Source organism: Mesoplodon bidens, assembly GCF_964165515.1.
Source record: "Mesoplodon bidens genome assembly, chromosome: 3".
NCBI classification, from domain to species: domain Eukaryota; kingdom Metazoa; phylum Chordata; class Mammalia; order Artiodactyla; family Ziphiidae; genus Mesoplodon; species Mesoplodon bidens.
Window position 1 is genome coordinate 145,973,227 of NC_138178.1, and position 20,913 is coordinate 145,994,139.

The following is a 20,913-nucleotide window of genomic DNA, read 5'->3' on the forward strand; positions in this document are numbered from 1 at the left end:
CCAGGCACCAGCTGCTTTTGGGCTGGTTTCCTTCTTAATGCATGCAGGCCTCGAGCGGAATCGAATCAGAAAGCACTTACTGGTCTTTGCACTGGCAGCACCAGTTATGTCCATGGTGACATACTTAGGACTAAGTAAGGTAAGTCTGACTCATTCCTAGCTTATCTAGACAAGTATCTAATTCTTTGTGATCTACTAGAAGGTATAGTCTCTTATATTGAATTTTTCAGTTAAATTGCCCCCTCAAACTAAAGATAAAATTCGAATTAAAAACCTGTACAAAGTGTACATCTTAATTCCAAGTCAATCCTCTTCATAAATTTGGAGCATTTTCTTATTCATTTAATTCGAAAACTTCTTCCCCATCAGTTCCAAAAATACTTGCACAAATATATGATCTTTAAAATAATACAACTTAAACCTTATCAGACATGCTAATTTTATTTGACAGATACATAGTAAGTCACAACAGAATGTATTTAATGTTTCAGTAGGCACAGGAAGTGTGAGGGACAAGCTTGCAGCAGCTTTGAGAGCAGTAAGGGATGAGCAGAGATCTCTGTATTCAGCTAAGACTCAGATTCTTCTACTTCCACCTCTCATATCACTGCATGTTAAGTACCCAGGTCTTCGTCATTGCACTCAGTGTAGCTCCAGACCTGAAGTGGCATGTGTCGCTTGTCACCTTAGAGCCCGGGCATTCTGCTCTGTTGCTCCAGTTGGACCTTTCCATGCTTTATAATTTTGTCCACTAGGGCTGCAGTTCTTAGCAGCAGCCTTACCCATTTTACTTAAATATCAATTGGCAGGCAACAGGAGGAAAATCTTAGAACCAAACCAACTCAGGGCTAGTTCCTGGAAACCACTTTCCCCCACTGTCTCTGAAGGTCACTGATTCTTCTGAGCGTCATTCAATTCGTATTTGATATAGTAAAATTTGTATTGAAAGGAACATATGAGAAATGAGATGGTTAAAGAATGGTTAAGTTCCTGTTAATCAAGGGTTAGTTGATCTGGATTGCTAACACCTGACTGGGAGCTTTATCTTCTTTTAGTCAATGAGCAGTACATGGTTCCCATTTAAATATTACCCTATTGGGACTTCCCCTGGTGGTCCAGTGAGTAAGACTCCACGCTGGCAAGGCAGGGGGCCCGGGGTCGATCCCTGATCGGGGGACTAGATCCTGCATGCATGCCGCGACTAAAAGATCTTGCATGCTGCAACTAAGACCCAGTGCAGTCTAAATAAATAACTATTACCCTATTTATTACTGCATTGATCAATATAAGTTTTTAGAACTTTTGAGAGGAAGGTATGATAATTTTGGAGGCATGGAGTTACATATTACATTTATGGCATGTTCTTAAATTTTCAATTAATTATCTTAGTAGGTCAATTTTTTCATTAAAAAAATTGAAATGAGGGCTTCCCTGGTGGCGCAGTGGTTGAGAGTCCGCCTGCCGATGCAGGGGTCGCGGGTTTGTGCCTGGTCCGGGAAGATCCCACATGCCGCAGAGCGGCTGGGCCCAGTGAGCCATGGCCGCTGAGCCTGCGCGTCCGGAGCCTGTGCTCCACAATGGGAGAGGCCACAACAGTGAGAGGCCCGCGTACCACAAAAAAAAAAATTGAAATGAATTGTATAAAGATTAGCTTTTGAGATATTTCTAGGCTCTGTGAGGGCAAGTACTGTGTCTCGATTTCCACTGTATCTCAGGCACTGGCCTAGAGCCTGGTGCATATGGCATATTTGTTAATATTAGTAGAATAAATGAATGAATGTCTGAACTTTGATATCTGCATTAATGCTGTTGATTCCATCTTAATAATATAGGCCAAACCTGTTCAACCAGACTTGAAGTTTGTTTGAAAAAGTAATTGTGTACATCACCAATAGTCTTAAACCCTTATTTGGAAGCTTTCCATAAACAGCAAGATCGTTCTGATCTCAGGATGTCCCCGGTGCCCCAGATAACACGAGTTATGAATATTGGGTATTTTTTAATTGGGACTTCTTCCTGCCTCTGGATTTTACTTGACTTAATTTTTCTCCTCTCTTTATCTTCACAGAGCAGTAAAGAAGCCCTTTCAGAGGTCAATGCCACTGGAGTGGCCATGCTTTTCTCTGCTGGGACATTTCTTTATGTTGCCACGGTGCATGTCCTCCCTGAGGTGGGCGGAATGGGGCACAGCCACAAACCCGACCCCGCTGGAGGGAGAGGCCTCAGCCGCCTGGAGGTAGCAGCCCTGGTTCTGGGCTGCCTCATCCCGCTCGCTCTGTCAGTAGGACACCAGCACTGACTGTTGAGGGTCCAGCCTCAGGCCATGGCCGTTTTCCATCCAGTGAGAACAGCCGGCACGTGACAGCTGCTCACTTCCTCAGTCTCTTGTCTCGCCTTGCCCATCTCCACCCGTAACCCTAAAGATTCTGGAGGGAGGTGAGATGAAAACCTGGAGTAATGGAAAGCTTTTCGAGTAGAAACAACACACTGCGAAGGATACAGACATTCCGTTGTGTTGTCTTTTCAAGGGCCCTTGGCATTTTGAGTTTTGTTGTTTCCCTTAACCCTATTCTCAGGGAAGATGGAATTTAGTGTTAAGGAAAAGTGGAGACCTTCATACTCATAATGAAATAATTATGAAAAGTACAGTGTTCTGTAATTAAGCTAAATCTCTTTCTTAGTCTCGAGGCTCTGCCAGTTTAATCCATTGATTTTTAACATGGTTCTCGCCGTGTAAGACTGGTGCTTTAGCATCTATGCCACATCTATGCCTTGAATGAAGGTCATAATGCCCACTGTCTTAGATGCTAAAGATAAGTAGTTCATTTGGGGCTAGAGTCAGGAAATGGACGGCAAGACACATTGAAAGCTGACTTTATACTTGAGAGAGAGATCCACTGAAGAGGGTATGTCTGGAGAGTCTTTTAAACACCTCCTTCTGCACTTGTCTCTTTAAAGAGAGCCTGCCATTCCATCAAATGGAGCAACAGAGGTGGACTAGCTTTTAAAGAGGTAACGTGTTTTATAAAACATTTCTTTTCAAGTTCTCCTTTGTGTAGAGTAGCTGCCTGTACAGCACATTCTTTATAGAGGAGCCAGGTTCTAGTAGGTGGGCTTTCCTTAGGCATAGGCTTTCCTTCAGGCACAGTCAGATCCCAAAGTATCTTTGGAAATTAAAGGGTGTTCAATTATAAGTGAATTCGGATAGTTACTGACATCTTTGTAGTAACCTTTTTAAAAGTAAGATTACCAAAACCTATGTTGTCCTTTTTTGTCTCTTTAAGTATTTATCCTAGCAGACCAGCAGTCCCTCTGGCAAAATACTTGGTGCCCCTTGGGGACTGCTAGGTCAGCGTCACATAAGCACCTGTAGCAGTGAAGAAAGTCAAGATGTATCATAAATGGGAAGTGTTTGCCTGTTGATTTAAAGCTTATTAAAATCATGTCTTTTGTCTCTTCATCTTTTCCATGCTTTTCTCGTAACTTTTCCCTCCAGCCCTTCCTCGCTACAATTTGCTGCTTACTGCTGGTGGTGATGTTAATATTTGTGAGTTGAGTTCTCGCATCAGGACAACCACTTCTTGAACTGTGATGATGAAGAGAGTCTCGTGTCTGTTCTTTATTCCTTTCAGTGAAGTTACCTTTGTGTCAAATGCAGCTTTATTAAGCCCTTAAAATATCACTTCCTCATATGTGAGATGACACAATCGCTAATATTCTGGTAATTTAAACAATTGAGATAGTAAAAGTATTAAGCAGACTAGGATAATTTTTCCATATTTGCCAAAATCCCTGTAAACCTTGTGTTATCAAATAAGTATATGATATATTGTTAATTTATTTTGATTTTCTGTACCATTTCAAAACACGTTACAGAAAGGGGGAACCAAGACTATTTTCATCAGGGCATTGGATTTAGGAGTTTGTAAAACATTTTATATGACACGTAAGCCAGCATGCCCAGGGTATCTTTATTTCCTTCCTAGATTTGTTACTGGGTCAGCAGCTGGGGAAAAAGAACTTGAGAGCCCTCTGCTGGCTGTAGACCAAAGTAGCATAAACAGGATCTGGTTCTGGATAGTGGCTGGCAGCCACTGTGTACAACATTAAAACCAACCGAAGGTACAGAATGAAAGTCTAAGTGACTTTCCTGATAACAACTCTGACTTAGGAGAGGTCCTTCAAAATAACATGGTTGCCTTGATTCTCCCTGGAAATTTACTTAGTTAAGTAAATCGCTCATTTTAGTGTCTGGTTCGGTTTGGATAGTGGCACTTTCTATCATATTGTTGTGTGCAATGATCAGAAACTTGTTCTGCTGGCCAAAGCCTCTTTCAGCAGTGCCTTGCCATCACACTTAAAAGTTTGGCTAGAATATTTTGCTGGGTAGGGCCTTGAACTCTGGCAAGGATCAGACCATCTAACTTCCAAATTTGCCTTCCCCTCTGGACCTCACATGAACCAGCAAACTTCTCACCGCCTGTCAGCTCTCAAGAGCTATGGGCTTTCCCAGATTTTAAAGCTGCCGCCTCGGAACCACTTACTTCCCTCCTGGTCAGCAGGCAGAAATAGCCATACGAATCTTACAGGGCTCAAGTGCATCTCCAGGCAGCAAGGAACTGAGCAGCGTGGCAGAGGCCTCCTTCACAGGGGGAAGAACTTGCTCATGGTGGGCAGCGTCCCAGGAGAGGTCACACTGATGGTCACTTATGGGCACATTTCAGTTCCATTTTCCTCTTGTTTAAAACTGCCTCCTTCGATGTGGATGCCTTAATGCTCTCACACATTTGAAAACCTTGGCGATAAGACTTAAGTTGCTGCCGTGATTACAGATGGCATTATTGGCTACCAAAGAGATGCAGTTGATGATGAAAAGCACAGCCCTTCCTTCCTCATAACCAAAGTTCATCTGAATTGCAATTTGACTCCCTTTCCTCGGTAGGGATAGACTTTCTTCAGATCTCAAGTGCTCTCTTACATGGCAAATTAAGTTGAAAAACACTACTGATGCATTCCCATCACTTGTTTGCCAGTGAATTGCTTGTCAGTTCCCATATCCCCAAAGTAGCGATGTTCCAGGTCTGATGGCTTTCCTGTGCGTGCTATTGCCAGATTTCATTTTTTAGGCAAAGGTACTGCACTGGAGTGTAGAGAGTTGGAAACAGTACCACCTACAGAGGCTATGTTGTTCTCTCTTCCCCTCATCACCTCTTTATTTCCCTATTCAAAACAGCCAAGTCTGTTCCTGTATTTTGAATCATTAGAAAAATGAGAGAGGTGGCTGTTTTGAGTGGTCAGTTCTTTGTAGAAAGGAGAAAACGTAATTGTGTTTTTTACCGGCCTATTTCTAAGTGTCACTGCCTGGCTTTTCTCTTTTTCAAGGATTAGAACTCGGAGGACATGCCAGCCTCTCAGACACATGGTAGCTAGGTACTGAACATGGGAATTGTATGTATGTCAACAGCACAAGCCCCCAAAGAACGTTGCTGTCTATGGGGCCCCCGAGCCCCTTGGGAGACTGAGAATAATGACCAGATTCATCCAAAACTGCTGTAGGGCAAGGCAAAAACTCTATAGGTGTTCCACAGGGGTACCTTCCTTACATTACAAAACTTCTGCTCAATACAGCATGGTCCACATAACCCCAAGAGCACTGTTGGAGATGCTATGAAATTAAAACCAGTGACGTAGCTCCTTTGTACCTGAGACATCTGGATTCACCTGAGGAAAATGTATGACTTGCATGAAAGGGCTAGACAACCATTAGGAATTTTCTAGATATGCCCAGCCTAACACAAGGAGATTGGCTTTGATCTGTTTTCTCATAGCATCTTCTACCAAGTTGGAAGTCTCGTGGGACAACACTGCAGTTCCCCGGGTTCAGTATCCTGAACAGTGATTTTAAATGTCCCCTTTTCTGGATCCTTTGTAAACATGAAATCATTCCATAGATGGCTGCCTTATAATTTTGTCTCTTTCCACTTTAATTGTGAATGGTTTAAAAAAATGTTTTTGCTGTTTTCTGATTTATTTTATGATATTAAATTTTTATTAGTGCATACCTTATGTGAGTGGTTCATTACTTATCCTCTCGGCAGTTTTCTTTTTCTGTTTGATGACCAGACTGGACCCACATTCGGACATCAGAAAAGGTAATGAAAAGTTTTGAGGGGCAGTGGAAAGATGTGTCTATATGTACATCCTTTAGGGAAGGAGGGAGGGAAAGGAGGAGGGGAGATTAAGCACTCAATACACCATCTGCCACAAAAGATAGCCATTTATTGACAGTCTTTTTCCATGGCCATTGTTGTTAGCAAATATTATTTATGAAGGTAGCCATCTAATCCCAGAAAAGAGAAGCAGGCCAATAGATCCCAGTCACAGTGGGTGCATTTCAAAGGGCACAGTTACTAATATGAGTATGTAGACGCTATGAACAACTGACTCTGGAAATAGAGATTTCAATAGAAGTGCAATTTGTGAATTTTATAAGTGTTTTCTCCCTCTGTAGACTTTAGTACTAGATCTCATTTTTTAACTGATGTACCGATAAGCGCTCTGTATAGCAATGTATCATTTAAATGTATAGCTTATGTTTATTCATTAGATTTCATTATTACTGGTCTACTTTGTGCTGACTTTCTATATGTATCACGTGTGCTACAGCTAGTTACAAAGATGCTGCCCAGAGTGTTACATGTTGCCTGAAAACCTTTCCTCATAAGTAAGAAAATAGGCCAAAAGGACATGGTATTTATGATTCCTGCCATCTCTTACGGAAGCTTTCAGGTGAAGTGCCTCATCCCTCTTTTGCCTTAAGCAGTGGTTGTGAAATCTTCAGAAGCCAGCATTATTATGTAACAGCCCTTTCATCCTACTGCCCTGAGATCAAACTGTATATAGATATATGTATATATATATATATATATATATATATATATATATATATACATATGTGTCTATATACAGTGTTAGCCAAAATAGCCAACAATCCTTATTCTGTTTAATTTCTAATTCTTACAAGCTAGAGCTGCATACTGCAGTGTAGTTTTTATGATGTAGGAAATGAGCCTTGTGTCCCACTCTGGTCGCCCCGTGTCGAGAACGCCCCTCCTCCAGCTCCCTCACCTCCTCCAGGTCTTGGTCCAGAGTCTCCTTCAGTTAGGCCTCCTGTGACCACCATATTTAAAACTGTAATCTCACCCCTGCCCCAGTGTTCTTTACCCTGCTTTTTTTTTTTTTTTTTTTTTTGCAGTACGTGGGTCTCTCCCGTTGCGGAGCACAGGCTCCGGACGCGCAGGCTCAGCGGCCATGGCTCACGGGCCCAGCCGCTCCGCGGCACGTGGGATCTTCCCGGACCGGGGCATGAACCCGCATCCCCTGCATCGGCAGGCGGACTCTCAACCACTGCGCCACCAGGGAAGCCCATGCCCTATTTCTTTTTCTGTAGCACTGATCACCTTTTAATCTGCTTTATAATATATGTCTTCGCTTTGTCCCTCTTCCCTGCTGAAATATAAGCCCCAGGGAGCTAGGTTCTCAAAAAATATGTTGTTAAATGAATTGGTCTCCCCTGAGGGGGCACTTTTTTCCTGATCTGTGCTCTCCCCTCCTTTTCCCCCACCAGCTTCTGCCCTGTTTCGTGGCAGAATCAGCTGCTGGCCTTATGTGTAGCTCCGCCTTTGTCTCACACTGAAGCCAGGGCTGCTTGGGAGTTAGCAAAGGGGCGGGGAGTCAGGGCAGGAGACTGAGCATATAGGTGGGCAATTAACTTGGGTTCAGGTTACTAATCCAGTACTAACTAATGTTAGTAAGGTACTGTGTGACTTATTCAGGGATCAGAAAACCTGCTTCTCCTTTCTGGCTTAGCTACTGATTTCTGTTGCAATGATAGCCATTGCCCATTTCTGTAAATTTTGGATAAGGACGTGAGTGAAAGCATGTGTCCTAATCTGGTTGCCTCATTCTTAAAGGGATCCTGACAAATTCTAGAGCCGTCAGAGGAGGGAGCCCAGTGGAGAGGGGATGGAAAGCCAGGAGGCAGTGTAGAAGGAACTGGATTGTTTACTTATGTCTGGAATGCTCTTGGGGACAGAATTTGATAACCATCACCAGATACTTCAAGGGCCGTCAGGTGCAGGAGGGTATAGATACCATATTCTCCGGTGGGTGGAACAGGAAGTAGACTGAACCCCCCACCTCTCCTCCACTAACCCACCTCTTCATTCAGCAGGGTTAACAGCGTCCCTTCCTATGGACCAGGCACTCCTCAGAGCTGAGTGTACAGAAGGCAATAAGGGTCAGTTCCAGTCCTTAAAGAGCTCATGCTTCAGTGAGGCATTGGAACAAGGAAACAGCTGGCAATGCTGGGTGCTCAGAGAACACCTGGGGGCAAGGAATCCAGGGTGGGCTTCAGGGAGAACATCAGAGGGAGATAGCACCTGCGCTGAACTCAAAGGCTGAGCAGAATGAGCTAGTGAAGGTGGGAAAGAGAGGACCCACGAGGGCAGAGGCCTGGTGGCACAAGAAGATGGACTCCGCCTAGGAGGTGCCACGGCTGGAGGACAGGGGAGGTGAGAGCTGGTGTGCAAGACATGCTGTCTCCCTAGATGACTTCGAAGCTTCCAGACTTGAAATCCTACAGGTAATTGGGCCCAGCCAGGGTCTTTGTAATTCCTGCCTCAACTGCCACTCCTGGGTGCAGTCCGGCTGGCCTCAGCTCCTGTCACAACACGATGACTTGTGGAGGTAGAAGTCTGCACTCTGGTGGCTCTGCTGGCACCTCAAGGTGGGGCTTGGTGACTTTCCCTCCCTCATCCCTGCTTGTCTTCCCCACTTCCTGGCTGGGGCCCAAGGACTCCCTCCTTCCACTTTGAACATCGGTGTTAGTTATATTCAGAGGACCTGACCCGGCCTGGGAGGGGTGCGCCATCTTCCTTCTCTCTTCGCTTCTCCCTCCCCAACTCTCTGGTTTACTTAAGGGGACTTGCCCGGGATCAGGAAGTGTCCTGCCTGCCATCTTCTTTTGTCACCACTGTCTCACCAGAGCCTCCACCCTCCACCTCTTGTTTCCTCCACCCCTCCAGCCCCTGTGTGAAATGGGTCTTCCCCTGCGCTGACGGTGGGGTGGGACTGGGAATGTGAGTGGAACCTGTGTTATCTTCTCCTCTTCTGTCTCTGCCTTTCCCCTGCTCAGTACTTTGAGAAATCAGAAAAGAACATGCTCTTGGACCTAGAAGAAAGAGTCCAAGGATGACGTGATGCTGAGAGTTGGAAGGACCCCTTTTGATACATGAAGGGGCCCTTCCTATATCAAATATCATATATGATATATATGAAGTCACAAACGTTTCAGAGTAACTTGCCCAAGGTCTTTTCATTGAGTCAAGATGGAGCTACCACTGGTACCCAAGCCCCTGGCACCTGGTCCCATGAACTGCTGGCTCTGTTCTAGAGGAGGAACCAGCATCCTGGCTCTCCTTCAGGCGTTCTGGGAGTGTGTGAGATTGTGACAACAAATGGCTATGGGCCTTTTGGTCAGATTGAACACCGCCCCCCGTCCCCTAATAAAATATTATATTCAATACTTGTTCTTAGAAGCCAAATTAATGTTTACATTTGAATCCACGTATCAACCACGAGGGGGAGCCCTTCGTACCTTCAGTGTTTCTGAGCAGCGTGCTGTCCTCAGCAATGCCGTAGGGTACCAAGAGCCCGCGTCAGTGCAGTGAAAAGGCTGGCAGGGCAGGAGATCCTTGGCAACCCCCAGAAACACATCACATTGGCAACCATGAGTGTGAGCAGTTGTTTGGCAGAGAGGGTAGAAGCCTAGCAAGAGGCTGACCCTGCTGACGAGAACAGAACTCTCTAGTGCAGTGGCCTCTCGGTCTCAAGACGTTTAGAATGGGGAATTGCCTGAGGCCCACACATGCTCTCCTTTGGCTCCCCCATCCCCTTCGTCCTTCGGCTGCTGGCTTTGACCTTACCCCGTGGTGCCATTTACCCCCCTCCCTTCCCCCTCGGGTTCCCCTGTGGGCAGCCAAGCCCTGCCCCTTAGTATAGGCGTCTGAGACCTACCCCTGGTCATAAGAAATGCAGTCAAAGTGGAATACAATTCGATAAAAAGAGGTAAGTGTTTCAATCCTCAGAAGGGGTGGCATCAGAAAGGGCTTCACAAAAGAAGAGTCATTTGAGCTGAATCTTGAAGTAGGATTTGGGGTAGTTAAGAAAAACATTCTAGACTGAGAGAACAAGTGAAAAGAAGATGTGAAAGAGCATGGTAGCTCCTCAGAATATTAGAACTGGTGTGGCTGGAGCAGAGAATGTGGGATAAGGTGACAAGGGGTGACCCTGACAATAAGTTGGGACCAGATTGTGGAGGGTGTTAGTCAAAGGTCAGGAGCTGGCAGCTGAAGTTGGAGGAATGGAGACCCATTCAAGGGTTTTAAACAGGAGGCTCACAGGATCACCTTTGAGTCTTGAGAAGATCATGTGAGTGAGGGTGACAAGCTGAGATTCCTTTGGGGATCCTGCTGTAGGTGGGGAGCCATTTGAAAAGGCTTTTCAGTGGTACAGGTGGAAGAGGACTGACTACATGAAGCAAGCTGGGAAGCCCAGAGAAGTCCAGTGATTGTCCTCAGTTCACACAGCTGATGGCAGAACCTGGAATTAAACCCACTTTAACGCTAAAAGCAGGCGACAAGCCTGCCATCTAAAGATTGTTTCATGGCCATTCTCAGCCACCCCACAGATTCTGTTTTGTAGATGAGGGTCAGCTGAGGGCCTGAGAAGTCAGTCTCCACTCAGGTGGCAAATTGAAACAAGAAACTGGCGTCTGAACAGGGGCCAAGTGAAGACAGATCAGTTCAGTAAGCATTTGCTGAGCGCCTACTACACGCCCTGGACCCTCTCTTCAAGGAGCTCACAGTCTGGAAGGGACATACACAGAGAGAAAAACTCCAAACAAGGCAGACAGACACGAGCTAGGATGGAAGGATGGGCAAAGGTCCACAGGAACCAAGAGGAGAGTGTAGTTTCAGCTGAATTGGGTCCATACCCTGTGGAATCCCGGACAGGAGCCTGAATGATGGAATTAGGGTTGGAGGAGGAAAAGAGCTTCTATGGAAGAGATTTGATACTGTAGCAAGGCCTGGCCTGGAGCCCAGATCTTTGCTGTTTCTTCTGCTTCTTGGCCCTATAGGCATACTTGTGCTGGGCCCAGCCATCAGACTGACACAGGCACCGGGACAGCTCAGGGAACCTGGAGTAGAAGTGTTCCTGGGTCCTTCACTTGGCATCAGCCTGGCCTGCTTGCCTGAGGGTGGGGTCAGGGTCAGAGAGGGCTGGGGGCTGAGGAGATGGCACTATGGGAAGAGCTACTTTTGTCCAAGTTGCTGGGAGCTTTTGAGGCCCAATCAGGATGTGACTCCAGGGAGACGCTTGTCACTGTTTCCTGTCTGAGAATGTCTTCTTGCCCATCCCTGGCTGGAGTGGGTTAAGTAGGACTCTGTGTCTGGCTCGCTCTGGCTGAAGTGTAAGGTCAGAGAGCTGGATCCCTGTCAGTACTCACACATTTAACTACCATGGGCTGGTCATATACAACAGTCATGCTAATACCTGTTTCATGGAACAATGGTGACCATCACATGAGCCTGCAGATTATGGATAAAAGTAACATTATGAAAATGTATGTTCTTTTTCACAGTAAAGGAAACAATCAACAAAATGGAAAAAAAACAAAACAAAACTAAGGAATGGGAGAATCGATTTGCAAACCATTTATCTGATAAAGGGTTAACATCCAAAATATGTAAGGAACTCATAGAACTCAATAGCAAAAAAGCAACCTGATTAAAAAATGAGGGCCTCCCTGGTGGCGCAGTGGTTGGGAGTCCGCCTGCCGATGCAGGGGATACGGGTTCGTGACCCGGTCTGGGAGGATCCCATATGCCGCGGAGCGGCTGGGCCTGTGAGCCATGGCCGCTGGGCCTGCGCATCTGGAGCCTGTGCTCCGCAACGGGAGAGGCCACAACAGTGAGAGGCCCGCATACCGCAAAAAAAAAAAAAAAAAAAAAAATGGGGGGCTTCCCTGGTGGCGCAGAGGTTGAGAGTCCACCTGCCGATGCGGGGGACACAGGTTCGTGCCCCGGTCCGGGAAGATCCCACATGCCGCGGAGCGGCTGGGCCTGTGAGCCATGGCCGCTGAGCCTGCACGTCCGGAGCCTGTGCTCCGCAACGGGAGAGGCCACAACAGTGAGAGGCCCGCGTACCGCAAAAAAAAAAAAAAAAAACAAAGAATTAAAAATAAGCTACCATATGATCCAGCAATTCCACTTCTGGAATATATATCCAAAGGAAATGAAATCAGTGTATTAAAGAGCTATCTGCATTCCCATGTTCATTGCAGCATTATTTACAATAGCCAAGATATGGAAACAACTGAAAGTGTTGATGGCTGAATGGAAAAAGAACATTTCATACACACACACACACACACACACACACACTGGAATATTATTTTACCGTAAAAAAGAAGGAAATTCTGCCATTTGCAGCAACGTGGATGAACCTGGAGGACATTATGCTAAGTGAAATAAGTCAGACACAGAAAGACAAATACTGTATGATTTCACTTCTCTGTGGAATCTAAAAAAGTCAAATTCATAGAACCAGACAGTAGAACAGTGGTTGCCAGGGGCTGGAAGGTGGGAGAAATGGGGAGATGTTGGTCAAAGAGTAGAAACTTTCAGTTATAAGATGAATAAGTCCTGGAGATATAATGTACACTTAATAATACTGTATTGTATACTTGAAACTTGCCAACAGAGTAGATCTTTCTTTTTGTGTGTGTGTGTGTGGTACGCGGGCCTCTCACTGTTGTGGCCTCTCCCGTTGCGGAGCACAGGCTCTGGACACGCAGGCTCAGCGGCCATGGCTCACGGGCCCAGCCGCTCTGCGGCATGTGGGATCTTCCCGGACCGGGGCACGAACCGGTGTCCCCTGCATCGGCAGGCGGACTCTCAACCACTGTGCCACCAGGGAAGCCCCCGAGTAGATCTTTTTAAAAAATTTTATTTTATTGACATATAGTTGATTTACAATGTTGTGTTAATTTCTGCTATACAGCAAAGTGATTCAGTTATACATATATGTACATTCTTTTTCATATTCTTTTCCATTATGGTTTATCACAGGATATTGAATATAGTTCCCTGTGCTATACAGTAGGACCTTGTTTACACATCCTACATATAATAGTTTGCATCTGCTAATCCCAGACTCCAACTCCAATTCCATCCTTCTCTCATCCCCCTGCCCCCTTGGCAACCATAAGTCTGTTCTCTATGTCTGTGAGTCTGTTTCCAACAGAGTAGATCTTAAGTGTTCTCACCACACACACACAAAAACAGTAACTCTGTGAGGTGATGGATGTATTAACTAACTTGATTGTGGTAAGCATTTCCCAATGCATATGTATATTACACTATCATATTGTACATCTTTAAAAAATCATATTGTACAATAAATATGTACAATTTTTATTTGTCAATCGTATCTCAGGAAAGCTGGTGAGAAAATAAAAACTATCAGAAAATGTGTGTTCATTATTAGGACTCTATCCCTGAACACAGCTGAGAGGCTGGAATTTCACAGTGTAAGAGGAGTTTTCTCTTCAATTCTGCGGGAACTTGGAGCCTTAGGTGAGTTGGCAATTGAGAGAAATTACTAGAAAAAAGGGGAGAGACTGAAAGAAGGTCCAGCACTTTCCCAGACTGCACCTCACTCGGCAGTGTGCTGTGGTGTGACAGGTATGGGCTTAGGATTCAGACCAAATCAAGTATCTCCATCCTGCCTTTCCCTCATTCAACACATATCTGAGGGTCTATCATGTTCCAGGAAATGACTAGCTGGGTGACCTTAGGTAGACAACTTTTTTGTGTGTGTGTGTGTGGTACGCGGGCCTCTCACTGTTGTGGCCTCTCCTGTTGCGGAGCACAGGCTCTGGACGCACAGGCTCAGCAGCCATGGCTCACGGGCCCAGCCGCTCCGCGGCATGTGGGATCTTCCCGGACCGGGGCACGAACCCGTGTCCCCTGCATTGGCAGGCGGACTCACAAACTGCGCCACCAGGGAAGCCCTAGACAACTTTTTTGAGCTTCATTTTTTCATCTGGAAAACTAAAAGTAACATACACCTCATTGGGGCTGTTTCAAAAATGAAATGAAATAGATAAGCTGTAAATCACGTATTCAGAACATCATCTCTGTACTTGAGCCTGTAGAGCACTAGGTCCCTGAGATTCCACCCCGACTTACTTCCCGATAAGATTGGGCAGCCCTGGCCCACACTTGGGCTGGGGCAGTGCATTGGCACCCGGCTTGTTTTGTCTTCTGCAGAACTATCTGCCAGGCATTCAGCACTCCCACCAGCGGGAGCAGAGAATGGAAGCAGAAACGGCGTCTCCCAAGGCTGACTTAGCATGATCTGGACTGGTGAGTTGAGGGAAGCAGAAGCCACTTAAGTACCTAGTGGACCATCAAACTCATGCTGTTTGTCTCAGGGCAGTCTTGCCACCTCTCCTTAACTACCAGTCGCTAAGGTCTGTTCGGATGTCCTGTCTGCAGAGGGAATGGGCAAAGATTGCTTTCTCTTTGCTGCTGAAGGAACTTGTGCTCTATTTCTTCCACAGAAGAAACAGAATGAAGATGGTTCTTTCCCAGGAACCATCTGGGCTCACCCAGCCCTTCTCCTTGGGAAGGACTCCCTTAAAAATGATTCCAGGCATCCTACGTTTCTCCCACCTATGGCTCATCCCCAGTCCTTCATCACAAGCAGCTAAACTGGTACTGACCTGATTAAACAGAAGAGGAATTAATTTATTAAAAGGACGTTGGCAGGGCTAAAGAACCAGGGGCTGACCTGGGGTGAAGCTTCCAGGAATGCTATCCAGAACCAGGCGGCAGAAGCAGCCTGATGGGGAGGCTGTTGATACTGCCATGTGTGTGCTGCCAGGAGCCCACCTGCCTGTGACTGTCCGTGCGGCCAGTCAAATGCTGCTGGCTGCGTTGGGCACGCAACCTTACCGCCACAGCTGACCCCCAAAGCAAGTCAGATGCCTCCGGTACTTATCCTTGAGAAACTGGTGGCAGTGCATTCTCTTTCCCCATGTTTGTCACCTGCAACTCAGTCCTGTCCTGGTGCCCCAACCAGTGAACTCCACACCACAAGCTTGTGACCCAAGTTTTCTAGCTTCCATCTGGAAAAAAACAAAACTCCTAAAGTGGGAAGTTTTCCAAGCAAGAAAACATGTGTCAAAAATAACCTCCCAAAGTGTGAAATGTCCACTTTGTACACTTTTGGGCTCTCATCATCTTCCTAGTCCTGTCTCTTCCCACCTGGTGGACCCAGGCCCTGGACCCTGTGTTAAAGCTGTGTCTGAGATGTTCTGCAGGGAAACATGAGCCACGAGGGGCGCAAGGGAATTCAGATGGGCCCCTTTGGACAGTGAGAAACAAGAGGATGTTGCCTGGGCTTGGGAACCCAAGACTTGGTTAGGGGAAGGGTGCCAGGGTGTGGAAGCCCTTTATTAAGCCCCTTCTTAACTAGACTCATAACGTGTTAGGCCTGGGAAGGCCTTGGAGGACCATCTAGTGAGGATCACAAATTCAAATGCCTGAAAGGAGAAGCCAGGCAGGTAATAATGAGTGAAGCAGGCTTAGCAAAGGACTACAGGGGATGGTTGCTCTGTAGAGAATGCCATTTTAGACATTAAAATTTTAAACTTTTAAAAAGGCGTGCCAGGGCTTCCCTGGTGGCGCAGTGGTTTAGAGTCCGCCTGCCGATGCAGGGGACACAGGTTCGTGCCCGGGTCCAGGAAGGTCCCACATGCCGCAGTGCGGCTGGGCCTGTGAGCCATGGCCGCTGAGCCTGCGCGTCCGGAGCCTGTGCTCCGCAATGGGAGAGGCCACAACAGTGAGAGGCCCGCGTAGAGCAAAAAAAAAAAAAAAAAAAAAAAAAAAAAAGATGCTCAACCTAATTAACCATCAGGAAAGTACAAGTCAAAACCACAATGAAATACCAATCCACACCTACTAGGTCAGCTATAATAAAAAAAAAAAAAAAAAAGGCGTGCCAATGTTGATAAGAGTCTGAAAGTGGTTTGCCTGGGTCGGAGTGAGGATGGGAAGTTGGCCAGCAGGAGCATAAGGGAACTTTCTGGGGCGATGGAAGTGTTCTGCATCTTGCTTTGGGTGCTGGTGACTTGGTGTATACATTCATCAAATTAACTTCATCAAATAAATACCTGAGGTCTGTGCGTTTTGTCATATTTTAATTATACCTCAATTTTTTACTTTTGCTTGGGCAAATTAATAACGTCTATCTAGAAAGTGATTTGGCACTCGGGCTACCTGTTTGCAAACTTCTGCTTCAATCTGACGTCTTTATCTTACAGCTGAGGCATCAGAGCCCCTGAGGGGGTAAGTGGTTTTCCCAAGTGCGCGGAAGAATCCTGACTGTCCTGAGATGGCCTGCAACTCCGCGGCCAAGGGTAGGATGACTGCAGCGTGGTCCAGCCGGCTGCCTCTCCGAACAGAATCACTTCCCTGCCTTTGGAGCGGTGCCTGCACGCAGCGATGCTAACAGAGCCTCTCCGCGGGCGGTCCCCAGGGGCAGGACAGACGTCTGCACCCGCCGGAAAGTGAGACGGTCATCTAGAGGCGCCGAGAGGAGCGGAAGTGGATGGAGCGCCAGGCCCCAGGGAGCACGAGCCAGGCGTGCAGATAAATCACGGACAGTAGCTGCACTGACCGCTCGGGATTGGCACTGAGTGCCAAATGCCGACGCAGGCAGCCAAGTTCTGGGAAAAGAAATCCGATCCGGGCGCGGCAGCGGTGGTACAAAGTGAGACCCAGCAGAGCAGGCGGGGAGGGCCTGACAGCCCCGATGGAGCCTCCTCTCGGGGCGGGCGCTCGGGCACTGGCTGAAGTCTTACCTGGCCCCCGCCCTGCCCGAGAAGGTACAGGCGTCTCCGCTCCACAGGAGAGAAAACTGAGGCTCACCGCAGCTTCACGGAGTCATGTAAGGACTGAGCTGGGATTCCAAGCCCGATCATCTGCTCTCCCCCACCCAGAGCGAGTAGGGATCTGCAGCAGTGACTCCAAGCCCATCACAAAGCAGACGTGTTCCCGGTTTCGATGTGGGCGCTGCAACCGAGAGGGAACCCGGGGGAGAAATGGGTACGCGGGGTGGGGGTGGGGAAGTGCTGGGGCCTCGTCTCGGGGCCGGGCGACCCGCCGGGACCTTCCGGACGCACGGAGCCCGGCCCTCCCGCCGGCGCCCGCACTGATTGGCGCTCGCGGCCGGCCTCCAGCCAGCTCACCTGCCCCTCCCAGCCAATCGGGGCCACCAGAATTGGGGCTGTCTCAGGGAGGGGGGTGGGCGATGCTGCTGACTGGAGACTGAGCCTCCCTCCCCGCCGGGTTCCCGCCTGGCCCGGCGCAGCCCCGAGCCCGAGCCGCAGGCTGCGCGCCCCTCGCCAGTTGCCGCGGCGCTCCGGGCCCCGCGCTCTTTAACGCAGCAGCTCTCGGTTGGGGCCGCCCCGCGTCTCCGCCGGCTGCGACGCGCCCCGACGGCGCCCGGAGGCGCCCGCCGCCGCCGCTGCCCCGCAGCCGCCCGCCGCGCCCGCCCTCGCCCGGAGCCCCGCATCCGTGCCGGCCCCGGGGAGCGGGTGGGCCCGGCTGGGGCAGCCCCGCTGAAGCAGGATGTTCACGTCCAAGTCCAACTCGGTGTCGCCCTCGCCGTCTCTGGAGCAGGCTGACTCGGACGCGCTGGACATCAGCACCAAAGTGCAGCTCTATGGTGTGCTGTGGAAGCGGCCCTTCGGGAGGCCGTCGGCCAAGTGGTCTCGACGGTGAGTGCCCCTACCGCTCCCGGTGAGGACCGCCGGGGGAGGGAGCCAGGGCCCAAGGACCCCCTACCAAACCCTTCATTACCGTCCTACCTCTGCGTTCTTTTGTGACCTTGGCCTCGCCCCATTTCACTCTACGCTGGCTCCTCCTGGAAGATGTGGATCCCAGCCTGGGCTGGGTTATCTCTGCCGGAGGCTGGTCGAGCTGGGGTGGGACCGCTGAGTTCTCTGCGGAATGGATTTAAGTCGGGTTGGGGAGAGTGGATGTGGGCTGAAGAGGTCGTGGCCGTGGTAGGAGCCCAGCTGGGTCAGATTGGGCCATACTCTGCTGCGGAGGAAAAAGCCCTGTCTCCAACCAAAGATAGCCTCCTGGGAGCCCCACTGCCGTTCCATCATCTTCACAACTCCCCTGCTCCAGGCTTCTGGAAGTGCGCTGAAGGTGGGACATGGGTGTCCTACATCCCACCCCCCACTCCCGCCTACCCCCAACTGGTACATACACTGAGAGAGCTTCTGAAAGGCACCGGCCAGGAGAAGGAAGAAGGGCCTAGAAGGCTCTGTGCCCACCCCTGGAGGAGTGATGCTGGGAACCCCTCCAACTGCCCCTTGAAATGCATATATTTCAAGGGAGATGGGGCAGAGACTGAGGAAAGTGGGGGAAAGGATGGACTGGTCCTGTTAGAAGGATGGATCCCTTGGAAGGAGTGGTTGGGAAGGTCAGAGCAGCCTGGGTCTTTCAGCATCAGCTTCCTGGTCCCAACTCATAGGCCGCACTCCCCAGACATCAGTAGCTGCTTTCCACTCATAAATGAGCCTGGAAGGTATTGGAGGAAGGGGGAGTTCACAGCCCTGAATTTGCAGGAAGCTCCCAATGCTGGTTTCAGGAGCAATGGGACACCTTCTGGACAGCTTTCACCTTCAAGCCCATCTCAGTTCTGAGGTTTGCTATGGAATGGCCTAGCGAACTCAGACCCTGATTGGCCCCTCCCTGGAGGCATGATCCTGCCCAGGAAGCTAGGATTGCGTCTAGATGCCCCTTCCCAACCCACACTATGAGTCTGCCCCTGAGCAGGGGGGGCTTCATATGTTCCCAGGAACACAGTTCACGGAGACATGGTAGTGGTTGGTTCTGATGTTCTGTTTTGATGAATAATTTAATACGTCTGCAAGACCACAGAACAAACAGAGCTGTAGATGGTGTTTCACATTTTACATACCTGGTTTCGCATACTTTTGCGAAACCCTGTTAGTTCTGCTGGATTTCACTCTGGGGTTTAATGGGATGTAGGCTCCTTGAGTTCCTCCAAAGTTCAGCTCATCTCTGATCCCCTGGATGGAGGCCTGGGGCAGCGTGGTGAGCATCTTGTGAGGGGTTTCCAGGGCTGTGCTGTCTGAGCTGCAGTTCCCAAGTGCCAGGAGCTAGCTTGTCTCTTCCAGGGCGCCCGAGTGGTGGTGGGAGGGCTGCTTATAACTTTAAGAACCATTAGCAGAGTGCCCCATCACCACTTCTACCTCAGCTGCTCCAGGCAGCCCACACTCCTCCACTGGGTCTGGCTGCTGTCCTTGGTATTACCTCCGGACATCCAAGATGTCTCTTTCCAGGCATTTTCACCCGATTGCATCCCTAGTAAATGCTAGGGGTCTGCAACCCTCAGGTTCTGTCCCCTGGCCCCCCTCACCCACAGGTGTGGGGACCTGGCCCCTGCAGCTACAGTTGATTCCAGGGCTGGGAGGTGCTGGGGACAAAAGCTCCAGCTAAAAGCACAGTGATGGAGCCAAGGGGGCCTTGGAGAGCTGTAGTGCCCCCACCCCAAGAATCTCCACCAGTAACCCCTACAGCCACTCAGAAACCGTCCAATCCAAGTCAGAACAGCGTACATGCCCTGCAAAGTCAAGGCCTCCAGCCCCCTCCCAAGGAGACTGTCACTTCTGTTCCCTTCCTTTGTGGGAATTCTGGAGTCGCCACTGTGAAAAGACTCCCCTTCCCCTGGGACTCAGGAAAGAACTAACATTCCCCCTGCCCACTCTAGGCCTCTGTTCATGTTCACAGTTCTGGGAACACACCAGACACACACACACACACACACACACACACACACGATTTAGCCTTGGATCAGCAACAGCCAGCCAGAGAGGGTCTGGGTTGGGGGAGGCATGATACTAAGCTTAGCTCCCTTTCAATGCCCAGCAGGGGCCCCTGGGTCCCAGTTCCCCATTTGTGAAGTGGAGTCTGTGGACTCCAGCTAATTAGCAGCCGCAGGAAGGCCTGGGAACGGGCAGCTCAGGCCCGCCACTGCCTTGCCATTAGGGCGATCGATGCCCTGGGAGAGTGACAGCTAAAAGGAAGGGCCCTGGAAAGGCTCCCGAGCCACATAAATAACGAACGGGCAGGTTGGGGGCGGCTGTGGCCAGCTGGGTTCTGTAAAACCTCTTCCGCTCAGGGTCTGTTTCAGGGCTGTGCCTCCAGCTCCTGGTGCCCCAGCAGTCCTGCCCTTCCCGGGGTGGGAAGGTGCCTTTGAGCTGAAGGGTCAGCTTTTTTCCCATGAACAACAAAAAGAGAAAGGAATCAAAAGCATTCCTTAGCAGAGATAAGAGGATCTGGAAGAGGTGTCTAGAGGGCAAGGTGGATGAGTCTGTCCTCCCCCTAACCTGTGAGCAGTGGAGATGCGGGTGCTCAGAGACAAGGAGGAAGGGAGTGGAGCATCTCTGCCTTGGCTGGTGTCAGCCCCGTGGTAGCGCTGGTCCAGCAGACAGGCCAGCTCTCTCTCTGGGCTTCTTACTTTCCCCGGCATTCCAGTCCCTCTCCCAAATCCCTCCCAGCACCTCCCAAGGCTGGAGCCCCTGATGAGGCGGGCCCAGCCCCTTCCTTCCTGCAGCAGGAGCGTCTACACTCCCGTCCCTCCTCCCCCAGCCCCCCAGGTGTAAGGTGACCAGTGGGCCCTGAGCCCAGCCCAGCAGCAGCTCACTCCTGTGGAACATCGGTGGGTCCTGCCTCAGGGAGCTGA

The 20,913-nt window shown here is 49.2% G+C and overlaps 2 protein-coding genes across 2 annotated transcripts in view; both read left to right on the plus strand.

The window, feature by feature from the left end:
- Positions 1–6,059, plus strand: part of SLC39A9 (solute carrier family 39 member 9) — a 51,930-nt gene extending 45,871 nt beyond the window's left edge. The window contains exons 6-7 of the mRNA XM_081230295.1: positions 5–139; positions 2,069–6,059. Of these exons, the coding sequence (XP_081086421.1) occupies positions 5–139; positions 2,069–2,299 (366 nt within the window). The 3' untranslated portion in view covers positions 2,300–6,059. The remainder of the gene's footprint in view (positions 1–4; positions 140–2,068) is intronic.
- Positions 6,060–17,762: 11,703 nt separating this feature from the next.
- PLEKHD1 (pleckstrin homology and coiled-coil domain containing D1) overlaps positions 17,763–20,913 on the plus strand; it is a gene marked incomplete at both ends in the record, with an annotated part of 28,973 nt that continues 25,822 nt past the window's right edge. Inside the window, one exon of the mRNA XM_081227874.1 lies at positions 17,763–17,911. Within this exon, the coding sequence (XP_081084000.1) occupies positions 17,763–17,911 (149 nt within the window). The remainder of the gene's footprint in view (positions 17,912–20,913) is intronic.